The sequence below is a fragment of the Planococcus citri genome, chromosome 5, assembly GCF_950023065.1.
Source record: "Planococcus citri chromosome 5, ihPlaCitr1.1, whole genome shotgun sequence".
In the NCBI taxonomy this organism is placed as follows: domain Eukaryota; kingdom Metazoa; phylum Arthropoda; class Insecta; order Hemiptera; family Pseudococcidae; genus Planococcus; species Planococcus citri.
This window is the reverse complement of record NC_088681.1, coordinates 47,097,285-47,117,158: the sequence shown is the minus strand read 5'-3', so window position 1 is coordinate 47,117,158 and position 19,874 is coordinate 47,097,285. Positions and strand designations below refer to the sequence as shown.

Sequence of the window (19,874 nt, the reverse complement as noted above, 5' to 3'; positions counted from 1 at the left end):
ATTCCAAATTCGAATCTTGAATGCAGATTTTGGCTTGTTTTCCCCATCTAATCTCCCCGTAAGCCATCCTCAACAAACCCTGTTTCGAAGACGACTGATCATATTATTCAAACGACTCGTAAAGAAAACAAACCTCTTCATACAGATAACTTCAAAACCAAGACTGATACACCCGTTCGTAACGTAGAATTATCTAGTAATATTCCACTTCGAAATGAGATCGTTTTCGATGAACTAAACGGTCTCGACGATACACTTATTCGTTCGGTAGAATTATCTAGTAATATTCAAACTCAAAAAGAGATCGCTTTCGATGAATTGAACGATATCAACGCCGATAGTCTGTTTGGCGAGTTTTAATCAGGCTAAGAGTTCATTTTTAAAGTTTATTTATTTCGTTAACTATTTTTCATAATGTTCAGTGCAGAGAATCACGATTATTTAGCCGAAGGTTGTTCACTTTTCTATTTTTTTTCTATCACTCTTATCGTATTTGTAAATTTAGAACCACGTGTGACAGTACTAAATTACGACTAAGACTCGAAATAAACGTTAAAAAATAAATTTATTGCGTAAATTTAGATGATTACAAATCGTTAATTTCTCTTAAACGTCTGATAGCTGATCTTACTGATGTAGCGGCGGTGGTCGAGTATACATAAGCTCCTCCGGCGACAGTACGTTTGCATCTTTTACAAGACCAGATACCAACACAAGATCGCTTCATTGAATCCTGTCGAACAAAACGTCAGATTTAGTATACGATGAATACGAATAGTGAGAGATTTTACAATTACATGAATGATGACAGATACGTACTTTACCGCAGAAAGAACAAGTGTATTTCGAATGTTGGGTGATTTCGATCTTTTTCACCATCTTCCTGAGCGAAGCACCATATCGGGTACCGTACTTTCCTACGATTCCTACCTTCTTCGTTCTTTTTGCCTGAAAACGTACGAAAACACGATTACTTTATAGCTGGCATGACGTTTTTACCTGAGTGTGTTGGAGTAGATTATGAGTTGACGAGATGATGTTAGTATTTGTATGGTTATCAAAACGGAATATGTAGCGGTAGCGATGTTGAAACGAACAATGTTGAATTAATCGTTGAGAGTACTCACCATTTTTAATGAATTTGGTTAATTTATAATTAACGCACGAATTTTAACGTTTAATCAACTAGAAGATGGAAATTTCTAAACACAAGAGGTACCATGAGGACGAAAAGGGGTGAAACGAAAAACGCACCTTATCAAAACCACGCGTGCCTTCGTACTTGATTGAAGTGCCTCGCATTTTTGAGAAAAATATGATTTCGGTTTCGAATTTTTTTTTTCACAGAAATTTTTTTCCCAAAAAGTCGGGCGTTGAACCGTTGATAATTAGGGTTTTTTACATTTTTGGCGCGTTCTTTTAAAATTTAAATTTTTGAGAATAAAGAAATAAATAAGAATATTTAAGTAATATTAAAGTATTATGTAGTTTTTCTTTTTTTTATTTACGTACTTATTTTCTGGGTGTAACACCTCAAAGCCCCTCTGTGGCTCTGTGCCCCAAAAAGCGGGTCAAAATTACAAAAAATCGTGAAAAGTTGAGTGATATATCAAATGGTATATTTTTGAGGTCACTGAGTACGAATACGAATATGAACAAACTTATTTTTTGGATGCCTCCTCAATGTCCCGCTGTGCCAGGTGCCACAAACAGGGGGCCAAAATTTCGAAAAATTGCGAAAAACTCGAGTGATATATCGAATGGTATGTTTTGTTTTTTGAGGTCGCTGAGTTCGAATGTGAACTTATTTTTTGAGTTCAACCGTTCAAATGCATCCAAATCTGAAGTACTAATATCTACGAGTATCTCACCTCACAACCTCACCAGACACCTTGTATAGTCCAGCATATGACAATAGGAGTAATTGCACCCCCCCCCGCTGATCCTCGGGGACAACATTTTTCTTAAAGGGGACATCCTAAGGAACATTTTAAAGCAAACTTGCTAAAAAAAAAGTTGGCCTTACTTACAAAATGGCGGCCATTTTGATTGACAGGTCAGCCGAAATCGCAGATTTTGCGTTTTAACATAGGACTTGCACGAACTTTTTCAAACTTTACAAAAGTAGATCGAAAGATCATGCAAAAATTTATCATCTGTCGAAATTTCAAGTGCTAAAGTGCGTTTTTCGATTTTTGGTGAATTTTTGAAAATCGAATTTAGGCCAAAAATGAGGGAAAAAGTCAAAATTTTACCAAATTGACCAAGAAAGCTGAAATTTGGGATATACCCTATTTTTGACATGCCAAATCGATTGGTAACGGTTTCAACCCGTTTTGAGCAGTTCTGGAGCCTCCAGCAGATTTTTGAAACTCGAAATTCCCACAAAATTCCATCAAATTGGAGTTGTAAAGCTAAAATTTATTCTAAAAGCTAATTTCAATACGCTACGATGCTACGAAGTACTGCAGGTGAATTTCAAGTCGTTTTGGAGCCTCCAGCAACTTTTTGAAAATTCCTGAAGCCTCCAGCAGATTTTTGAAACTTTGAATTTTTACAAAATTTCTTCAAATGAAGTTTCAAAAATCTACTGGAGGCTCCAGTAGTTTTCAAAAAAAAGTCGCTGGAGGCCCTAAAATTACTTGTGCCCACCTGAAGTCGTCTGTAGAGGGTGTTAAAATTGGAGTGTAGAGTAAATTTCAGATTTCCATCTCCATTTGATGAAATTTTGTGAAAATTTAAAGTTTCAAAAATCTGCTGGAGGCTTCAGGAATTTTCAAAAAGTTGCTGGAGGCTCCAAAACGACTTGAAATTCATCTGCAGTACTTCGTAGCGTATTGAAATTAGCTTTTAGAATAAATTTTAGCTTTACAACTCCAATTTGATGGAATTTTGTGGGAATTTCGAGTTTCAAAAATCTGCTGGAGGCTCTAGAACTGCTCAAAACGGGTTGAAACCGTTACCAATCGATTTGGCATGTCAAAAATAGGGTATATCCCAAATTTCAGCTTTCTTGGTCAATTTGGTAAAATTTTGACTTTTTCCCTCATTTTTGGCCTAAATTCGATTTTCAAAAATTCACCAAAAATCGAAAAACGCACTTTAGCACTTGAAATTTCGACAGATGATAAATTTTTGCATGATCTTTCGATCTACTTTTGTAAAGTTTGAAAAAGTTCGTGCAAGTCCTATGTTAAAACGCAAAATCTGCGATTTCGGCTGACCTGTCAATCAAAATGGCCGCCATTTTGTAAGTAAGGCCAACTTTTTTTTTAGCAAGTTTGCTTTAAAATGTTCCTTAGGATGTCCCCTTTAAGAAAAATGTTGTCCCCGAGGATCGGCGGGGGGGGGGGGGGGGTGCAATTACTCCTATTGTCATATGCCGGATCATGTGCCGGACTAGTATGTTTGCTGAATGAAAAGTGCGACCATTGTAGTGTTTATCGTCGTCACAAATTCTAGCACTGAAAAATTTCAAAATATTTTATTTTCATGGCAAATAGTCGATTAAAGTTCTTGGCAAAAAAGTTAAAGACTAATAAATGCAGGACAATTTTAGGAAAAAAGCAACAATTCGTGGCAATTTTGCGAAAAAACAGAATTTTCGTCAATTTTTGAGAAACCAAGATTTTTTGGCAATTTTAGCAAAAAACACGACTTCTTGGCATTTTTTTTTTTGGCAAAAAATGATACTTTCTCTGAGCAATTTTGCAAAGAAATGGAGTTTTTGCCAATTTTTGATAAAACAAGAATTTTCGACAATTTCATGACAATTGGCAAAAAATAATACTTTTTCACGATTTTTATTGATTTTTTTTTACAATTTTTCAGTTAAAAAGCGAGAATTTTAGCATTTTTTTTGAAACTTTTGGGAAATTTCTAGAACAAAAAACAATATTTTTGGATTTTTTGCGGGGGGGGGAGGGGGAATAGATAATTTTTGGCGCAAGAAAATAGACTATTTGTGCATTTTGAAAAAAGTGAAGTTTTAGGTACCTATCTATTCTGCCAGAAAGCAAGATTTCGACAATTAGAACAAAAGGCACGCGGTTCAATTTTTTGGTAGTAAAGCAGCGAAACTTTTTGACACGAGAGTGCCAATACGTTAGCTGTAGGTAATGGTAAGTACTAAGTAGGTACATCTAATTCTAGATGGCGGTAATCGAGATCACTCATCAAACACTTCGTGTTTCATCTAGCTCGCATAATCAACTTCTACATTCATAAGCTATCGACATCACTATCGATTCCTGACACATCAACAATCCATTCCACCAAAGTAAAAGATAACAATATTTTCACCCGAAAGGCTTCAACGCATCCAACTCCACTTCTCGTCTCGATCTCGAACCTAATCGTCAGTATAATTATTACATTCTGTTTCCGTAGTAATAGACGAAATTTTCGCGATAATTTGTTTGTACCCGAGTTTATCCGAATAAAAGGTAGCTGCGATGGAAAAACGGTGCTGTTTTTGCGAGACAACGTCTCTCGATGAATTATTGGGCCCTTTTTACACGTTATCCGAGTACAATTTTCATTCGAATTGTTTAGTAAGTTTCAACTCAAAGTACATTACCTACGTCTCTAACTACGCGAGTAGGTATGTAGCTGCTAATAATCAAATTATAGGTATATAATCTTCTCAATATACCTGTACTAGGTATTCAGTTCAGATATCAGACAGAATCCTGACCGAACAAAAGGCTTGAATGGTTTCGAAACGAAAACAATAGAGACTACGTTATATTGGGGACAAAAACGAGTAAGTGATTGAAAAACTTATGGTTATTTTACGAATAAGCTCGCTTATCATTCGTCATATTATAATCTGGATGGTGATTTGATAACTCAATTCTTTTCTGCTTCAAGTAACTAAAATTATTCCCATGATATTATTCGCAGACTTGTACAGTGTGCTCGAAAAAAGGAGCTACGATGAATTGTGCTGGCGGAGACGATAATAATTCATTACCTTGTGAAGCTACGTATCATTTACCTTGCGCGTTACAGATGAAAAACACCCTACACGTGTATCACCAAAGGTTCGAGTAAGTTGTGCACTTCATAAATCTAGACAGATAATTACTGATAGGGAACATTACTCGTAGCCAAGATAATAAGACGTTTTCTCTTTTCTATTCATTTTTATTTAGAACCTACTGCTTTGAACATATTCCATACGAATGTATCTTTGATTTTGACAAGATAACTGGGATACATTTCGTAACTGATTGCTGCAAACAAATTTTCAGCCACGAAAACTGCACAAAAGTAGGTAATTTTCAGTATGCGAATTTATTCTTCGCAGCATTTCGATCTAACCTATCGAATACCTACATAGTTGAACACTTACCTACTTACAATGACGCGGGCATTGCGACCAAGACTAAATAAGTACGAATATTCAATTTCGATATTTTTTCGACTCGATTACAGACTTGGGTACAGGAAGCAAAAGCACTTTCGAAATGCCCAAACTGCCTTAATGGTACGGAATTCAAAAATTCCGCAAAAACCATGTTCTCGCAGAGTATTTCGAACGAGTAAAGTCAAAAGTCAACATTTCTCTTTCTCAAATTTTTTAATACCTACCCAAATACTAAAAGCAAGGTATTTTTTTAAAACAGATGTCCTTCGTTCGCTCAACAACTAGATCAAGGATTCGATTTGGAATGCATAGCTAAACGGTGTAAATGTAAAGACACTGCACCTGGAGGCGAAAGATCTAGCCATTGCCAAACGCCACGTGACAAGTTCAATTTGATAGAGTGCAATTATTGCGGTTCCAATGCCATACATAGAGTTTGTGGTCGACTGGGGAGAAAAACCAAACCTGAGTGGATCTGCCCCGCATGCATTCCAGGAGCAGATCTCCCATCTGAAAGTACGAATACTTAAACCTTCTCAGCTTGCTATTCCAAGCGTTCAATTTCTAATTCTAACATACCTATCACATTATTCATGAAAAATTGACGTTCAATTATTTTTTTGGCAGCTGAACGACAGTCCAAAAAGAGGAAGAGAGCGCCAGAAAACTTGGGGTAAGTTGAACCTGCATGCAGTCAGTCGAAGCTTATTCCTATTATCTATATTCGTGAATTGAGGGTAGAGATGAATAAGGGAGGATGGGAGGCAGGAGGGTCAAAATTTTACAAGTCAATTTTTTGCTTCAAGAAATCGGGAGTCGTACCTAATTTTTTCCAATAAAAGGGGAAAAAAAGTTAAGTATTCAAGAAAGGTCGGAAAAGTAACTAAAAATTGACCAAAAAATTTATAAAATGCGAGCAAAAGAATAAAGATTTTAAAGCAGAAAACAATCACACGAAAAGCGAAACTTTTCAAATTGAATTCCAACTTTTTGATGATGAAACTCGATCAAGACTTCCTGGAAATTTCAGCAAAAGGCGGACTTTTCGGCATTTTATAATTGGGCAAAGAGTAATAGGCACATTTTGAAATTTTTTTCCAAATAAGTGAGATTACTTTCACCTTTTTGGCAAAAAAGTGAGAATTACATGGCAGTTTTCGTCAAAAATGGCAAATTTTGGGCAAATTTTTAAAAAAAGGTCAAACTTTATGGAATTTGTTTCAAAAAAAAAAAAAGGAGAAAATTGTCATCAAAAACTAAAACATGAAAAGTAACTAACCAGGGAATCTCATGAAATGTCCTCCGAGGATTTGGATGAAAAGTTAACGCATCGTCAGTGGTACTGATAGCCTCTGACCCAAGTACCAAGTCATTAAAATTTAAACTGCCAGTTTTGAGTTTAGCTCTCACAGTAAAATTTTGAATTTGAAAATTTTCAAAAACAGACTATTCAAATTATTTATAGGTATAGGGAGAAGGTGGGTGTCAAAAATAAAATACCTTTACGTCTTATCGTATCAGTTTTTCTTTTTTAAATTTGTCAATTTTCAATGTGTAATTTTTCAACGTAGTATTTATCTACGAGTACACGTATTTGTTTTCGAAAAATGCATTGCAAATTAATTATTCAAGAGTCATTACAGAAAAAGGGGCGCAGATATTTCAATTTTTTTTTTCAGTTTTCATTCGCAAATCTGAAATTTTGATATCATGTTCAAACTTGTAAAAACCCCATCTCTCAAGTGGGTACTTCATACCTCAAACAATTTTTTACTTACGTAGTCGAAACAATTATTCAGGTTAGAGAATTTATACCAATTTTTAAAAATTTTGGACATAAACCCTCTCAAATGGATCCCTATGAGATCAAAATTACTTTCTAAAATCCACGTTTGCTGAATTTTTGGTTCCTTTTTGTCAAACTTCTTGAGAAATTACCCCCTCCCCCTTCTCCTTACATAACCCCTGGTCTCACCTCCCCCCCCCACACTTCAAAATTAATTGAGGTACGAGTGTTTAATTCCATTCTTCAATGAAAAAACTTGGAAGTGAAGAAAAGGTCTAATGTAATAAAATAAACAAATTCTAAGCACTTTTTAAAACGTACTAATTTATGCCCACTGTATGTACCTATCTGATTTCAGTACAAATAAGAAGACAGTTGGTAATAAAGGTGCTGCATCTGCATCTGCAACTGCAACCATAAAGAAGCAACCGTCAAAGTAAGTAATAATTATTTGAATATTTAATCAAGTTTATCTGAATCCGACGCCCAGAAAATATTTCCAACCCATGTAGGAACCACCAGCTACTTCTTATGATCGACAATAATATAATTACATTTATCATGTTCCAGATGTGTACCTCCTCGTGAAATTGCATCGAAAAATATCAGGCGAAATCGGCGAGGTGATTCAAATGCAAAGCTGCAGAATAATGGGAAAATTAAATGAAATTAAGCGTTTTAATTTTAAATATCGGAACATATTTCAATTTTAAAATTCTGTATAGGTATTATGTTAATGTAATGTATCGTAGGCGGTAGGACAACCCCAATAATTAATGAGGGATTCATGTATCTATGTATTTTTATTTTTTGTTGTTTACATTTTGTATAATACATATATAAAATAAGTAAGTATGAAATAATGAATGAACTCACTCAAGTCGTTCAAATAATTTACTCAGATGTTTGCAGAAAAACATTCTCATTTTTCGAATGTGTTTTGTTTTTCATTTAGATTTTAAAATCAAATTAAAATAGAAAAATCATTCAAAAAATATAAAATTTAAATTAAAAATCTAAAGCAAAAAAAAATTCAAAAGGCAAAACTATCAAACAAAAAAAAAACAAAATTAGGTCAATTTTTTAATTTTTTTCTTCTGTTCAAAATTCGAATTTTTCATTTTTAAATTTAATTTTTTCTCAGGGCAAAGGGCAAACACGTTTTCAAAGTAATTACCACGTATTTACGCGACAACCACGCCACCTACTGAAGCAAATACAACTAAAAAGATCCAATCGCATCGAAAACGCGATACGTTTCACAACATTCGCGAATTCACACTAAGTGGCTGACATCTGGCGGATTTTTGCGTAAATGCTGAAAAGGGGGAACTGTGCAAAATTGTGATAAGACATTTTGATATTGTGGAATATTTTTCAACTCAAATTTGCAACTGAATGATTCGGATTTGAGTAATTGAAAAAATTCATGACACCAGAACTCATTTGCAAACGTATTTTAAACAAAAATGAGAAAATTGTATATCAGCAAAAGAGTCGTTTGATGTCTTTGAGTAAAGAAAAAAAATTGTTGGCCACCAAATTATTAATTTTTGCGTTGTGAATTGTAATCTGATTGGTCAATAGTCTCCAGTTCCCCCTTTTCAGACAATAACAACAGCGATCCAAGCGATTCGTGAATTCGCGAATTTTGTTTTCTCTTTTATCATCATTCGAAAAAAAAGTTTCAGAAAGTACAAGTGATATTAAATCTCCGAAGAAAAATCACTCTCAGACGGTAATTATCTTCATTAATCTCCATTATCGACCGGTTACTTCGTTTCCAAGCTTTTATTTCGCATCTCGAGCAATCATTTCATCTCCAAAAATTCGGTATCATTCATTGCTGCTTCACCAATCGTTTGGATTATTGGCTCAACCAACATTGATCCGATCATTCCTTCGAATCTGTCCACGAAAAGCTTCACAATTGACGCCAGTACGTGATATTCATCTTGGCGAAGAGAAGATGTATTGCCTTCAATGGTTAATACCGGTGCTGCTGTTACCTAAACCGTTAAATTCGCCGATGCTGCAGACTCATTCCGTATTCATGCTCCTGTATCTGGCTGGATTCTTCTTGGAGAGGAAACCGTGCACGATGTGCAGTATTATATTCATAGCTGCGGTCATTTTACTATGCTACAGCGGTGTTGGAAATTGCTTATTTTGGACCACTTGCGAAGACACCAATACCTGCGAAAGCGAAGTATACTAAATGTTCCATCGATTTCATCTCCATCGTCGTTTTCGTCGTCGTCGAAATATTTTCCAATTTTATACCAAAATATTTTTATGAAACAATCTTCGGGTGTAAGTATATCGATATTTCATCTCTCCGAGCATCTATATTCGCTGCTGTTCATCGTCTAACATCACTTTTTCTTGATTTCGCAGATGGCTGAATCCAGCGATGTATACCTGGTTGCTCAAAAATCGTTCACTTAGACACTGGATACTTCATCTGCGTCGGCTAAGCTAGATCTTCGTCACTACCATTTATTCATAATCGATGATCGATACTTCTACATTCTACGTGTGCGAGTGCCCTGCAACTGGTGCTAATTGAATACGATTACTCGAATCATGAGACTTATAACATTACGTTTTAGAATCACCTTTATTTGACCATTTTTTTTCTCTCTTTTTTTTGTGTCTTTTTTTTTATCCACAACGTACGTGTAAAGCTTTAATTACAACCCTCCAGTTGCATCGTACGTATAGCTTTTGATTATCGGATTATTACCTTACCTCTATTAACAACAATGTCGATATATTCGCGAAGGAATGATTTTTTCGTCAACTTTCTCTCTCTTTCGTTTATATTCGCACGTATTCGTAATCCAAAAATTATTAAATAGTTATTTTTGTACTTTTTTTTCTGTTATGTTGTTTTCTTTTTTTGTAATTTTTTCTCTTTTTTTTTTTACAAAACTAAGATTAAGAATCGAAGTACATTCTTCGCGAGATGACGATAGGTTATTATTAATTATTCGTACGTTTGCGTGTGTCGTCTTTTGTATAAATGTACTGTAAGTATGTAATGTATGTCTGCATATGTCTGTAAAAATGTTGTCATTTTGTTATAATATTTTTGTTGTGTACTAGTTAATCTTAAGAAAACTTTTTTTTACCAGTTCAATGCGCTGTGTCATAATATTATTTACTTACGTATAACGGATAACAAGGATACCTTCTTTTTTTTTATTTTTAATTTCTCATCCTAGTTTACTATACCGATGTACGAGTATATGAGTCCCCATATACAAGTATTTTATATGTTTTCAAAATATTACTATTTATTATTATTATTTTTAATTTATTACCAATGCTATTAGATTTATACAACTACGATTCTATTACGATTAAAAATACACGAGTATTGTTGAAAAATATGTACTACATCGTCTCTCTCTTTCACTATACGAGTATGCCAATACCTAGAAATCAAGGTTGTTGCTTAAAATTAACTAATTATACATTCGAACTTCTCTTTCTCTCTCATACCATCTTTATTTTCACATTATTAAAACGTTAATATACGAAGTACCAACAGTATAGGTGCTTGTATTTTTCCATTGATATTTTTCAACCACTCCAGCTTTGCTGTGTACTGCAGAAGTGCAGATAGAAATTAGTACATAAAACCCATTTTTCATATTTTTAAACGTGACTGAAGCACGACAAAATATTACTATACGAAGCAGTAGTTAGTTACTACTCGATTACAAGCCATCGTTATCGAGAGATTGTTTTTTTCCCTTCGTAAAAGTATTCGTACTTGACGTAGAACAGATAACGGGATGAGTATCACGTACAGACCTCTATTCTTCATATTGATGATGAATATTTGTTACGGCTAATTTCTCTTTATGGGCTCATAATTTTTATAGAGGATGTTATATTATCTATGAAGGGAGGGGGGTGCAAAAATCAACAAATTAACCATAAATTTATAATCTGGATGAGAAAAAAGGATATTAGATGCATCAGTACTTAAAACAATTAAAAAGCTTGCATCTTGAATTTGACCTAGTAATTCTTGCACTTTCTTCGCCCCTCCAACTCAATCAAACTTTGGAAATTTCAATAATTTTTACATGTTATTTGAAAAAAAATGGGGATGTTTTCTTTGGAAAAAGGGAGAGAATTTCAGATATTTAAAATGAAAAATGACCATCTTAGAAATTGAAATTTTTGTGAAAATCTATGCAGATTGATGCAAATGGAATAAAATTTTTACATTTAGAATGGAAATTGAGATCATTTATTTCATATCAAAGGTACCTAATCAAAAAATTGACAATATTTTACCCAATTTTGAAACCAGAAAGGATCAATTTTCAAATATCTAGGTAATTTTGGTGAAATCGCACGCCCCCTTCCCTCGATGTGACAAAGCTAATCCAAAATGTTGATCTTGATAAAAAAAATTCGGCAGACTTGCGAATGTTCATCTTGACAGTTTCCATTGTCGAAAAAAATGGCTTAAAAATTTGAAAATTTTGAGTTTTTGACCAAAAATTTACTTTTGAAGTTTCTTAACAAGATAAAAAAAATACTTACAAAAAACCTGCATAAATTTTTTAAACCACGTTGCACCCATTGAAAAATTATGTCGTTTACGAGAAATTAAAAAAAAAAAAAATGAGTCATGGCTTGATTTACCTCCATATTTTGACGAGTTTTTGAAATTTGCAACATTTGGAAAATGACAAAAAAAAATCGAAAAAATTCAACGTGTAGAATTGATTAACGTTTCAAAATTTTTGGATCCCCTGCCCCCCCCCCTTCCCAAAAAAATGTTGGCGATAAAAAATATTGAATCTTGGATGTTTCAGGGCTCGTATCTACTCAATTTCTTCCACAAAAAAAAAATAAAAAAAAAACTCATTAGTATAATGACCAAAAATTTAGATAAAATAACAGAGCTCGAGCAAAACATTTTCAAGATGGAAAAAAAAATCACATAAAAATAGAACATTTTAATGACCTGAATTTAATTTTTTTTTTTAAATATGAAAAAAAATATTTCAATTAAAATCTAATAATAAAACTCGATCAAGACACACAATCAGACAATTGAATGGTGCTATATTCAAGAAGGTCCTATCGACCGATAGGACCTTTTTGAGGAGTTCATGAAATTTGAATCTCTGACATTTTCTGCACACAATGGTGCAAACCGCAGCTCACCATGTGGTGTTTTTCACAAACAGCAGCCATATGAATTTGGTGAGGACGGCTTACCACAGTGACTTGGATAGCAAAAAAAAGGGCGCATGGGGTTTTACAACAAAACTCAAGAGTTGGAAGTAGTGATTTCGTAGTAATTTACAACGAGGAATTCGAATCCGATGTGCTTTTTTTTGCCCGGCCCCTTGGGGGAGGGGGAGTGGGGTGCGACGGAAATCAAATTTTGTAAAAATGAAAAAAATCGAGTGATTCTGAATTTAACTTTTTCCTCAAGAGTTGGTGTTTTTTGTAAATTACGTACCTAACAAGTTGTCTGAACTATTTCATGTTTTTGGTGGGTTTGAGAAGGAATAAAATCGATTTTTAGGTGGAATAACCGCAAGAAGGTCCTGTCGTTTCAAGAAGGTCCTATCAAGGTCTCTTTTGTAAAGCGCTCCCATGGAAATATTGGTGGTGGAAAAAAAATTACTACGCAGGAAATAAATAGTGGAAAGATGCTTCTGTTCAACAAAAAAAACCGGAGCTCGCTATATCATTGTAAACCAAAATAGCAAAACACTGAAATATAAAAATGTGTTTTTCTCAAAACCAGTTTTTTGGCGATAGGACCTTCTTGAATAGCACCATTCAATTCATAAAAAAATACTCATGTTTTTGGCAATTTCTGGCAAAACAGTGAGAATTTTTGGCAATTTCTGTCGATATTCTGAAAATTTGCCATAAAAAGCGAGGTTTTAACAATTTTAGCAAAAGGCAAGGCTTTTTGAGCAATCTCTGGCAGAAATATCAGATTTTTGGACAACTCTCACATTTTAGGAATTTTTGCAAAAAATTTAAGTTACAATTTGTAGCAATGTTTAGCAAAAAATGACGCTTACTTTTGAGGCGTTTTTACAATTTGTGAAAGTAAGCGAGATTTTGACGGGCGTTTTATTAATTTTCGCCAAAAAAGCGTAGCAACAATTTATAGCAAAAAGTAAGATCTTTTAGATTTCTTTGGGGAAAAAGCTACAATTTTAGCAATTTTTGAAGAAAAAACAGACTTTCTGGTGATTTTGAAAAAAGCGAAACTTTTTTCGTAGAAAGCCAGATTTTGACAATTAAGTATATCAAAAGCAGGACCTTAAAGGAATTAATCCCAAAAATAAAAAATTTTTCAACAATTTTTAGCAAAAAAAATTTTTTTTTTGGATTACTTTGGCCAAAAGAAGATTAATTTTTTGCAATTTTTGACAAAATTATGAGACATTTTGACGATTTATAAGGAAAGGGGAACTTTCTTTTGGAAGAAAACTAAATTTTGATTATAGCAGAGGTACGCAGAGACAAGAAATTTTCATGAATTTTTGGCAAAGAAGAGATTTTAGTAAAAAACGAAACTTTTTGGTATTTCTAATGGAAAGGTGCAAGAATTTGAGGCAATTTTAGGCAAAAAAAGGTTTTTTTTGACAATTTCAGCAAAAAGGAAAATTTTTTTGCAATTCAATTTTAGTAAAAAGCAGGGCTTTCGACAATTTCTGGTAAAAAAACAAAACTTTTGGAATTTATTTGCAGAATAGGGACAATTTGGCAATTTTGGTATAATACGGGATTTTTTGCTATTTTTTAAAAATTAAAAAGTGCCTCCTCTCCCCCTCATGAAATCATGAAAAATCTACGCACCACTACACAAATAACCTAGTACTAAATTTTTTGATGGAAACTGACTTGATTTTTTTCTTCTTTGTCATCCAAACGAGAACAGAACACTTTACGTAGATACACTACCCATCACCAAAATTACCTGAATCTGAAACAAAAGAAAAAAAAACATTACATAGAATTAAAAAGTGTGTAATTAAGTAGCATTAATTATCTAAAGTAATAAGAATATAATATCAAAATTTTTTGAAAAAAAAAACACACAGCAGAGTTATACCAATTTGACCACATTACCACATGAAACACTTATTTCAATAAAGCAGATCAATTCTCCCCCTTCCTCATGAATCGCTCAAAAAATACCTCCAATTTGAACTAAATAGGTACAATGCGTTTCCACAATCATACATTTTTTTCGAACGTCATTTCATTCCAGCATCATCTTCACCACATATTACACAATCCAGTCAAGTTTCCGTATATAAATGTCTCCTTTAGCTGTTTCTTCCTTTCACCCAGCGACCCAGCCTCACCTCTCGTTTGACCCAAAAAGCAGCAATAAATTCTCCATTAAGGATGCTCGTCTTGTGTTATTATTCCAGCAAGCAAACATCGCATGGCACCAAGATTCGGATATTCGTTCTGTTCGTAACGAGCTAATTTAATTTTCTGCCGAGACGGCAGCTTGCAGAAGACCTTTTTTTCCTCTTTTTCTCTCTCCTTTTCCTCCTCCTTATTCTCGTATACTTACACGAGTACGTATATATATCTCAAAACATAATACTAATTCCTTCTATAATAGCAGATGAGAAAAAAAAACTTTCTGTTCAAGCTCGAAAAGTCGAACATTTGCCTTTCGTTGGCATTTCAGCCATGCCATTGTTCGCGTATCTAGAAAATTTCATTTCACCCGAGTAAAAGTTGTATAGCTACCAACAACTACGTTCTACGCATTTATCAATTTAACCAAAACCAAATCCTCATCACGCGATTGCGAAGCGAAACGAGAACGCTCTGGCTCAGACCAATAAGACGTCGAGAAATCAAATTTTCTTCCTCAAATCCGAAATGTACAGTAGTACTTACATTAACGAAGAGCACCATTTATCTATACATAGTATAATTCCATTTCTCGCTTCTAGTATTTTTTCCTCATGGAAAAGAAGTTTTGGCATTACCCTGGTGTATCTTCTGTACTTATTGTAGTACATGAATCGATAACCTTGAGGAATAACTATGACGAACAGAGTACCAGTCATTAATCAAGCCTTAATACTCGTTAAATTCCTTCGTCTATTTGTCCTCGTGTAACGTAGAATGATTCGTAGAAACCCTGACTCCTTCAGAAGGACAAAAGAGCAGCCGATGTTACACCAAGTTCGCGGTGGGTGCGTTGCAGATCGATTTAATTTAAGGAAAACCACATTTTCAGTGTTTTATCTTCAACACACGTTCGTTTCATAGGCTGAATTTTTGCTTGGGGAAAATCTTGAGCCTCTGACAGCCTTTCTGGTCCCTTTTAGTCGGGGAGCCCGCTTAAGGATAAATTGCACCCCCCCCCGGTCGATCCTCCGGGACAACTTTTTTCTTAAAGGGGGAGTCCGAAGGAACATTTCTAGCCCCTGTACTCAAAAAAGAAGTGGCCCTACTTACAAAATGGCGGCCATTTTGATTGACAGGTCAGCCGAAATCGCAGATTTTGCGTTCCAACAAAGGACTTGCACAAAATTTTTCAAACTGTGCACAGATAGATCGAAAGATCAAGCAAAAATCTATCACTTGTCAAAATTTCAAGGGCTAAAGTGCGTTTTTCGATTTTTGGTGAATTTTTGAAAATCAAATTTAGGCCAAAAATGAGGGAAAAAATCAAAATTTTACCAAATTGACCAAGAAAGCTGAAATTTGGCATACAACCTATTTTCGACATGCCAAATCGATTGGGAATTGTTTCAAACCGTTTTGAGCAGCTCTGGAGCCTCCAGTAGATTTTTTAAACTCGAAATTCCCACAAAACTTCACCAAAATGGAGTTGGAAAGCTGAAATTTACTCTGCAAACTAATTTTAATACGCTACGAAGTCCACTGCAGGGGGATTTCAAGTCGTTTTGGAGCATCCAGCGATTTTTTGAAAATGACTGAAGCCTCCAGTAGATTTTTGAAAATCTAAATTTCCAAAAAATTTCATCAAATAGAGATGGGAAGTCAAAATTTATTTTTCTGCAAACTAATCTCAATACGCTACGAAGTTGTCTGCTGGTGGATTTCAAGTCGTTTTGGAGCCTCCAGCGACTTTTTAAGAGGTCGTATGGTGGTTTTTTGGAAAATTGAAATTTCCAAAAAGTAGCTGGAAGCTTTAAAATCATTTGAAATCATTTGAAGTCACCATGTAGTCGACTTCATATCGTACTGAAATTAGTTTGCGAAGTAAATTTCAGCTTGCCAACTCCATTTGGTAAAATGTTGCGGGAATTTCAAGTTTCAAAATTTTACTGGAGCCTCCAGCAGATTTTGGAAACTTTAAATTTTCACAAGATTTCATCAAATGGAGATGGAAAGCTGAAATTTACTCTACACTCTAATTTTAACACCCTCTGAAGACGACTTCAGGTGGGTTCAAGTCATTTTAGAGCCTCCTGCGACTTTTTGAAAATTACTGGAGCCTCCAGTAGATTTTCGAAACTTGAAATTCCCGCAACATTAATTTATCAAATGGAGTTGGGAAGCTGAAATTTACTTCGCCGGCTACATGCTGGTTTCAAACGGTTTTAAAGCTTTCAGCAACTTTAGGAAATTTCAATTTTTCAAAAAACGCCATACAACCATTCCTTCAAAAAGTCGCTGGAGGCTCCAAAACGACCTGAAATACACCAGCAGTCGACTTCTTAGCGTATTGAAATTAGTTTGCAGAATGAGTTTCGACTCTACATCTCAGTTTGATGAAATTTTGGGGAAATTTCAAGTTTCAAAAATCTACTGGAGGCTCCAGTACTTTTCAAAAAATCGCTGGAGGCTCCAAAACGGATTGAAACTGCCTGCGATCCATCTCAGAGTAATGTCGAAATGGGGTGTCTCTGTTTGGTAAAATTTCCAAAAAGTCGCTGGAGGCTCCAAAACGACATGAAATCTACGAGTAGTCGACTTCATAGCATTATTTAAATTAGATTACAGAGTAAATTTTAGCTTTTGCAACTATTTTTTATGAAATTTTAAAATTCTAAAATCTGTTGGAGACTCTAGGAATTTTCAAAAAGTCGCTGGAGGCTCCAAAACGACTTGAAATTCACCTGCAGTACTTCGTAGCGTATTGAAATTAGTTTTCAGAATAAATTACAACTTTACCTGGAGGCTTCAGTAAAATTTTGAAACTTGAAATTCCCGCAACATTTTACCAAATGGAGTTGGCAAGCTGAAATTTACTTCGCAAACTAATATTTCAATACGATATGAAGTCGACTACGTGGTGGTTTCAAATGGTTTCAAAATGATTTTAAAGCTTCCAGCTACTTTTTGGAAATTTCAATTTTCCAAAAAACCACCATACGACCTCTCAAAAAGTCGCTGGAGGCTCCAAAACGACTTGAAATCCACCAGCAGACGACTTCGTAGCGTGTTGAAATTAGGTTGCAGAAGAATGAATTTTGACTTTCCATCTCCGTTTGATGAAATTTTTAGGGAATTTAAAGTTTCAAAAATCTACTGGAGGATCCAGTAATTTTCAAAAAATCACTGGATGCTCCAAAACGACTTGAAATCCCCCTGCAGTTGACTTCGTAGTGTATTGAAATTAGTTTGCAGAGTAAATTTCGGCTATCCAACTCCAATTGATGAAATTTTGTGGGAATTTCGAGTTTCAAAAATCTGCTGGAGGCTCCAGAACGACACAAAACGGTTTGAAACAGTTTCCAATCGATTTGGCATGTCGAAAATAGGGTGCATGCCAAATTTCAGCTTTCTTGGTCAATTTGGTAAAATTTTGATTTTTTCCCTCATTTTTGGCCTAAATTTGATTTTCAAAAATTCACCAAAAATCGAAAAACGCACTTTAGCACTTGAAATTTTGACAAGTGATAGATTTTTGCTTGACCTTTCGATCTATCTGTGTACAGTTTGAAAAATTTTGTGCAAGTCGTATGTTGGAACGCAAAATCTGCGATTTCGGCTGACCTGTCAATCAAAATGGCCGCCATTTTGTAAGTAGGGCCACTTTTTTTTGAGTACAAGGGCTAGAAATGTTCCTTCGGACTTCCCCTGTAAGAAAAATGTTGTCCCGGAGGATCGAAGGGGGGGTGCAATAGATCCTTAAGCGGGCTCCCCGACTATTTGATCGACATCAGACACTATTTTTTGGGATTCATTGTTGTCGGGGGCAGAAGAGCTCCTTGCATTTTTTGAGGAATTAGAATTACGAATTACACCAGCTGAAAGATATGGACAAATTCGAGAAATTTTTTATAGATTAGATCAATGACATAAATCTTATGAAAGGAGTTCTTAATGAAAGCTGTTTCGAGGGGGGGGGGAGTAAAAAGTTGCACTGGTGTTTATTCATCGTTGTATTTTACTCAGTACCAGATTATTACCGAATGATAAACTATACTTTTAAACAGTATAAGAAGTGTTTAGCAATAATTCAAGGTACTAAGAGGAGTAGGGGGTGCGGAGTAAGACAAAAACCAGAAACTATTCTCCTTCGCAAAGTTATTTACGAGAACATTCTCGTATTTTAGAATTCATTCGAACGTAACAAAACTTCCAGGGAAAAGTTCACGCAAATGGCAAACTGTACAGTGAACTTGAAACAAGCGATGACGGAGCTTTCTCTCTCTCAGATACATGCACGTGCATATTGTAAGCTAGCTCATAAACATCTAGTGACGAAAGGGGTCGGTACACAGATGGATTGAGAATTGAGATGCATTACAACGTACGTATAAGAGCGAGAAATGGATACAGAAGGAGGAGAGAGAAATTGAACATTGTCATCTCATCATCATCATCAGCATCACCACCACCCCTGTACCAGCGTCGAAGTTGATTTTAATATAGACAACGTCAAAGTAACACAATAGCTTGCGAATCCTTCCTCCTTGCAGTTTGCCTGCCTTCTTCATCTGGTCTCTTCGGTGTAATCTTAGTATAAACACGAGTCGAGTACGAATATTAATTTCCCATCGAGCTGTTTTCGAACTGATGAACTAGATTCTTAATTATGATTAAGAAAATGAGTCGAGTGAGATATGCCGATGCTGCTGAAGGCGAAGGCGAGCAGGAGCAGCAGCCGAGAAGGTGACACGATATACGGTTCGATAAGGCGGTATCATCAGCATTGAGCACCGAGCACATGCTGATGGGTGATGGGGAATTGCGGGTACGACTTGTACTATAGAAATAAGAAACTAGGTGCGAAGCGAACGCGGTAATTTAAGCTTTCGCGTTAATTGAGTTGCATAGCGAAAACGCCGCGTATTATTATTGTTACGCTACGAAGATTTTATAGGTTTGCTTTGCCTTTGGTGAAATTACGAACGAAGGCGGAAGCGTACAGGGATACAGATTACAGACGATGGAGTAATTGCAGAATTTTTTCTTCTTCTTTTTGTTCTCTGAAATGGTATAAGACTGTACTAACGGTTGGGTGGTATTTGAAAATTGAAATCGATTTCCAAGCAAAAGCCAACAGGAATGCGAACGGCTGAAATGCTAAATTTCTTGGTGAGATTCAATTTCTTCAGGATTAAATAAAAATTTTGAATTTTTTCTCCCAATACAAGTACATACAAGCATCATAACCCATCTTCTTCAACCCAATGTATTGAATTTGAAAAAAAAAACACGTTCTGAATGTTCAACAAAAAAATATGTGAACAGAATTTTTCCAAA

General features: G+C 35.0%; 3 protein-coding genes across 6 annotated transcripts; 2 read left to right on the top strand and 1 right to left on the bottom strand.

Annotated features, from left to right (window-relative positions):
- Window positions 1–546: 546 nt before the first annotated feature.
- LOC135849311 (large ribosomal subunit protein eL43) lies at window positions 547–1,285 on the bottom strand. The gene is made up of 3 exons (XM_065369690.1): window positions 1,128–1,285; window positions 820–948; window positions 547–733 (listed from the first exon to the last, which is right to left on the bottom strand). The coding sequence occupies exons 1-3, from the start codon at window positions 1,128–1,130 to the stop codon at window positions 587–589; spliced, it is 279 nt and encodes a 92-aa protein (XP_065225762.1). The 5' UTR covers window positions 1,131–1,285; the 3' UTR covers window positions 547–586.
- Window positions 1,286–3,992: 2,707 nt separating this feature from the next.
- Window positions 3,993–8,009, top strand: LOC135849309 (PHD finger protein 7-like). Of its 4 annotated transcripts, none has more exons than XM_065369687.1 (10): window positions 3,993–4,121; window positions 4,200–4,553; window positions 4,664–4,765; window positions 4,906–5,051; window positions 5,157–5,274; window positions 5,440–5,546; window positions 5,631–5,887; window positions 5,999–6,044; window positions 7,516–7,593; window positions 7,728–8,009. In XM_065369687.1, the coding sequence occupies exons 2-10, from the start codon at window positions 4,455–4,457 to the stop codon at window positions 7,822–7,824; spliced, it is 1,050 nt and encodes a 349-aa protein (XP_065225759.1). In that variant the 5' UTR covers window positions 3,993–4,121; window positions 4,200–4,454; the 3' UTR covers window positions 7,825–8,009. The 4 variants fall into 4 exon arrangements, with proteins under 4 accessions (XP_065225759.1, XP_065225760.1, XP_065225761.1 ...); XM_065369688.1 differs by having other exon boundaries at window positions 3,993–4,357; window positions 4,446–4,553; XM_065369689.1 differs by having other exon boundaries at window positions 3,993–4,553; window positions 4,906–5,045.
- A 403-nt stretch (window positions 8,010–8,412) lies between these two features.
- Window positions 8,413–10,650, top strand: bc10. Its single transcript, XM_065369691.1, has 2 exons — window positions 8,413–9,470; window positions 9,555–10,650. The coding sequence occupies exon 1, from the start codon at window positions 9,127–9,129 to the stop codon at window positions 9,373–9,375; it is 249 nt and encodes an 82-aa protein (XP_065225763.1). The 5' UTR covers window positions 8,413–9,126; the 3' UTR covers window positions 9,376–9,470; window positions 9,555–10,650.
- The last annotated feature ends 9,224 nt before the right edge of the window (window positions 10,651–19,874 follow it).

What these genes read in the sequence shown, in the direction of transcription:
- LOC135849309 (XM_065369687.1), top strand. Translation starts at nt 4,455, where the DNA reads ATGGAAAAACGGTGCTGTTTTTGCGAGACAACGTCTCTCGATGAATTA. An exon ending in TATATTGGGGACAAAAACGA is followed by an intron (nt 4,766 to 4,905) that starts GTAAGTGATTGA and finishes TATTATTCGCAG; the next exon opens with ACTTGTACAGTGTGCTCGAA. An exon ending in ATAAAGAAGCAACCGTCAAA is followed by an intron (nt 7,594 to 7,727) that starts GTAAGTAATAAT and finishes ATCATGTTCCAG; the next exon opens with ATGTGTACCTCCTCGTGAAA.
- bc10 (XM_065369691.1), top strand. Translation starts at nt 9,127, where the DNA reads ATGTATTGCCTTCAATGGTTAATACCGGTGCTGCTGTTACCTAAACCG.
- LOC135849311 (XM_065369690.1), bottom strand. An exon ending in CTTGTTCTTTCTGCGGTAAA is followed by an intron (nt 734 to 819) that starts GTACGTATCTGT and finishes TTTGTTCGACAG; the next exon opens with GATTCAATGAAGCGATCTTG.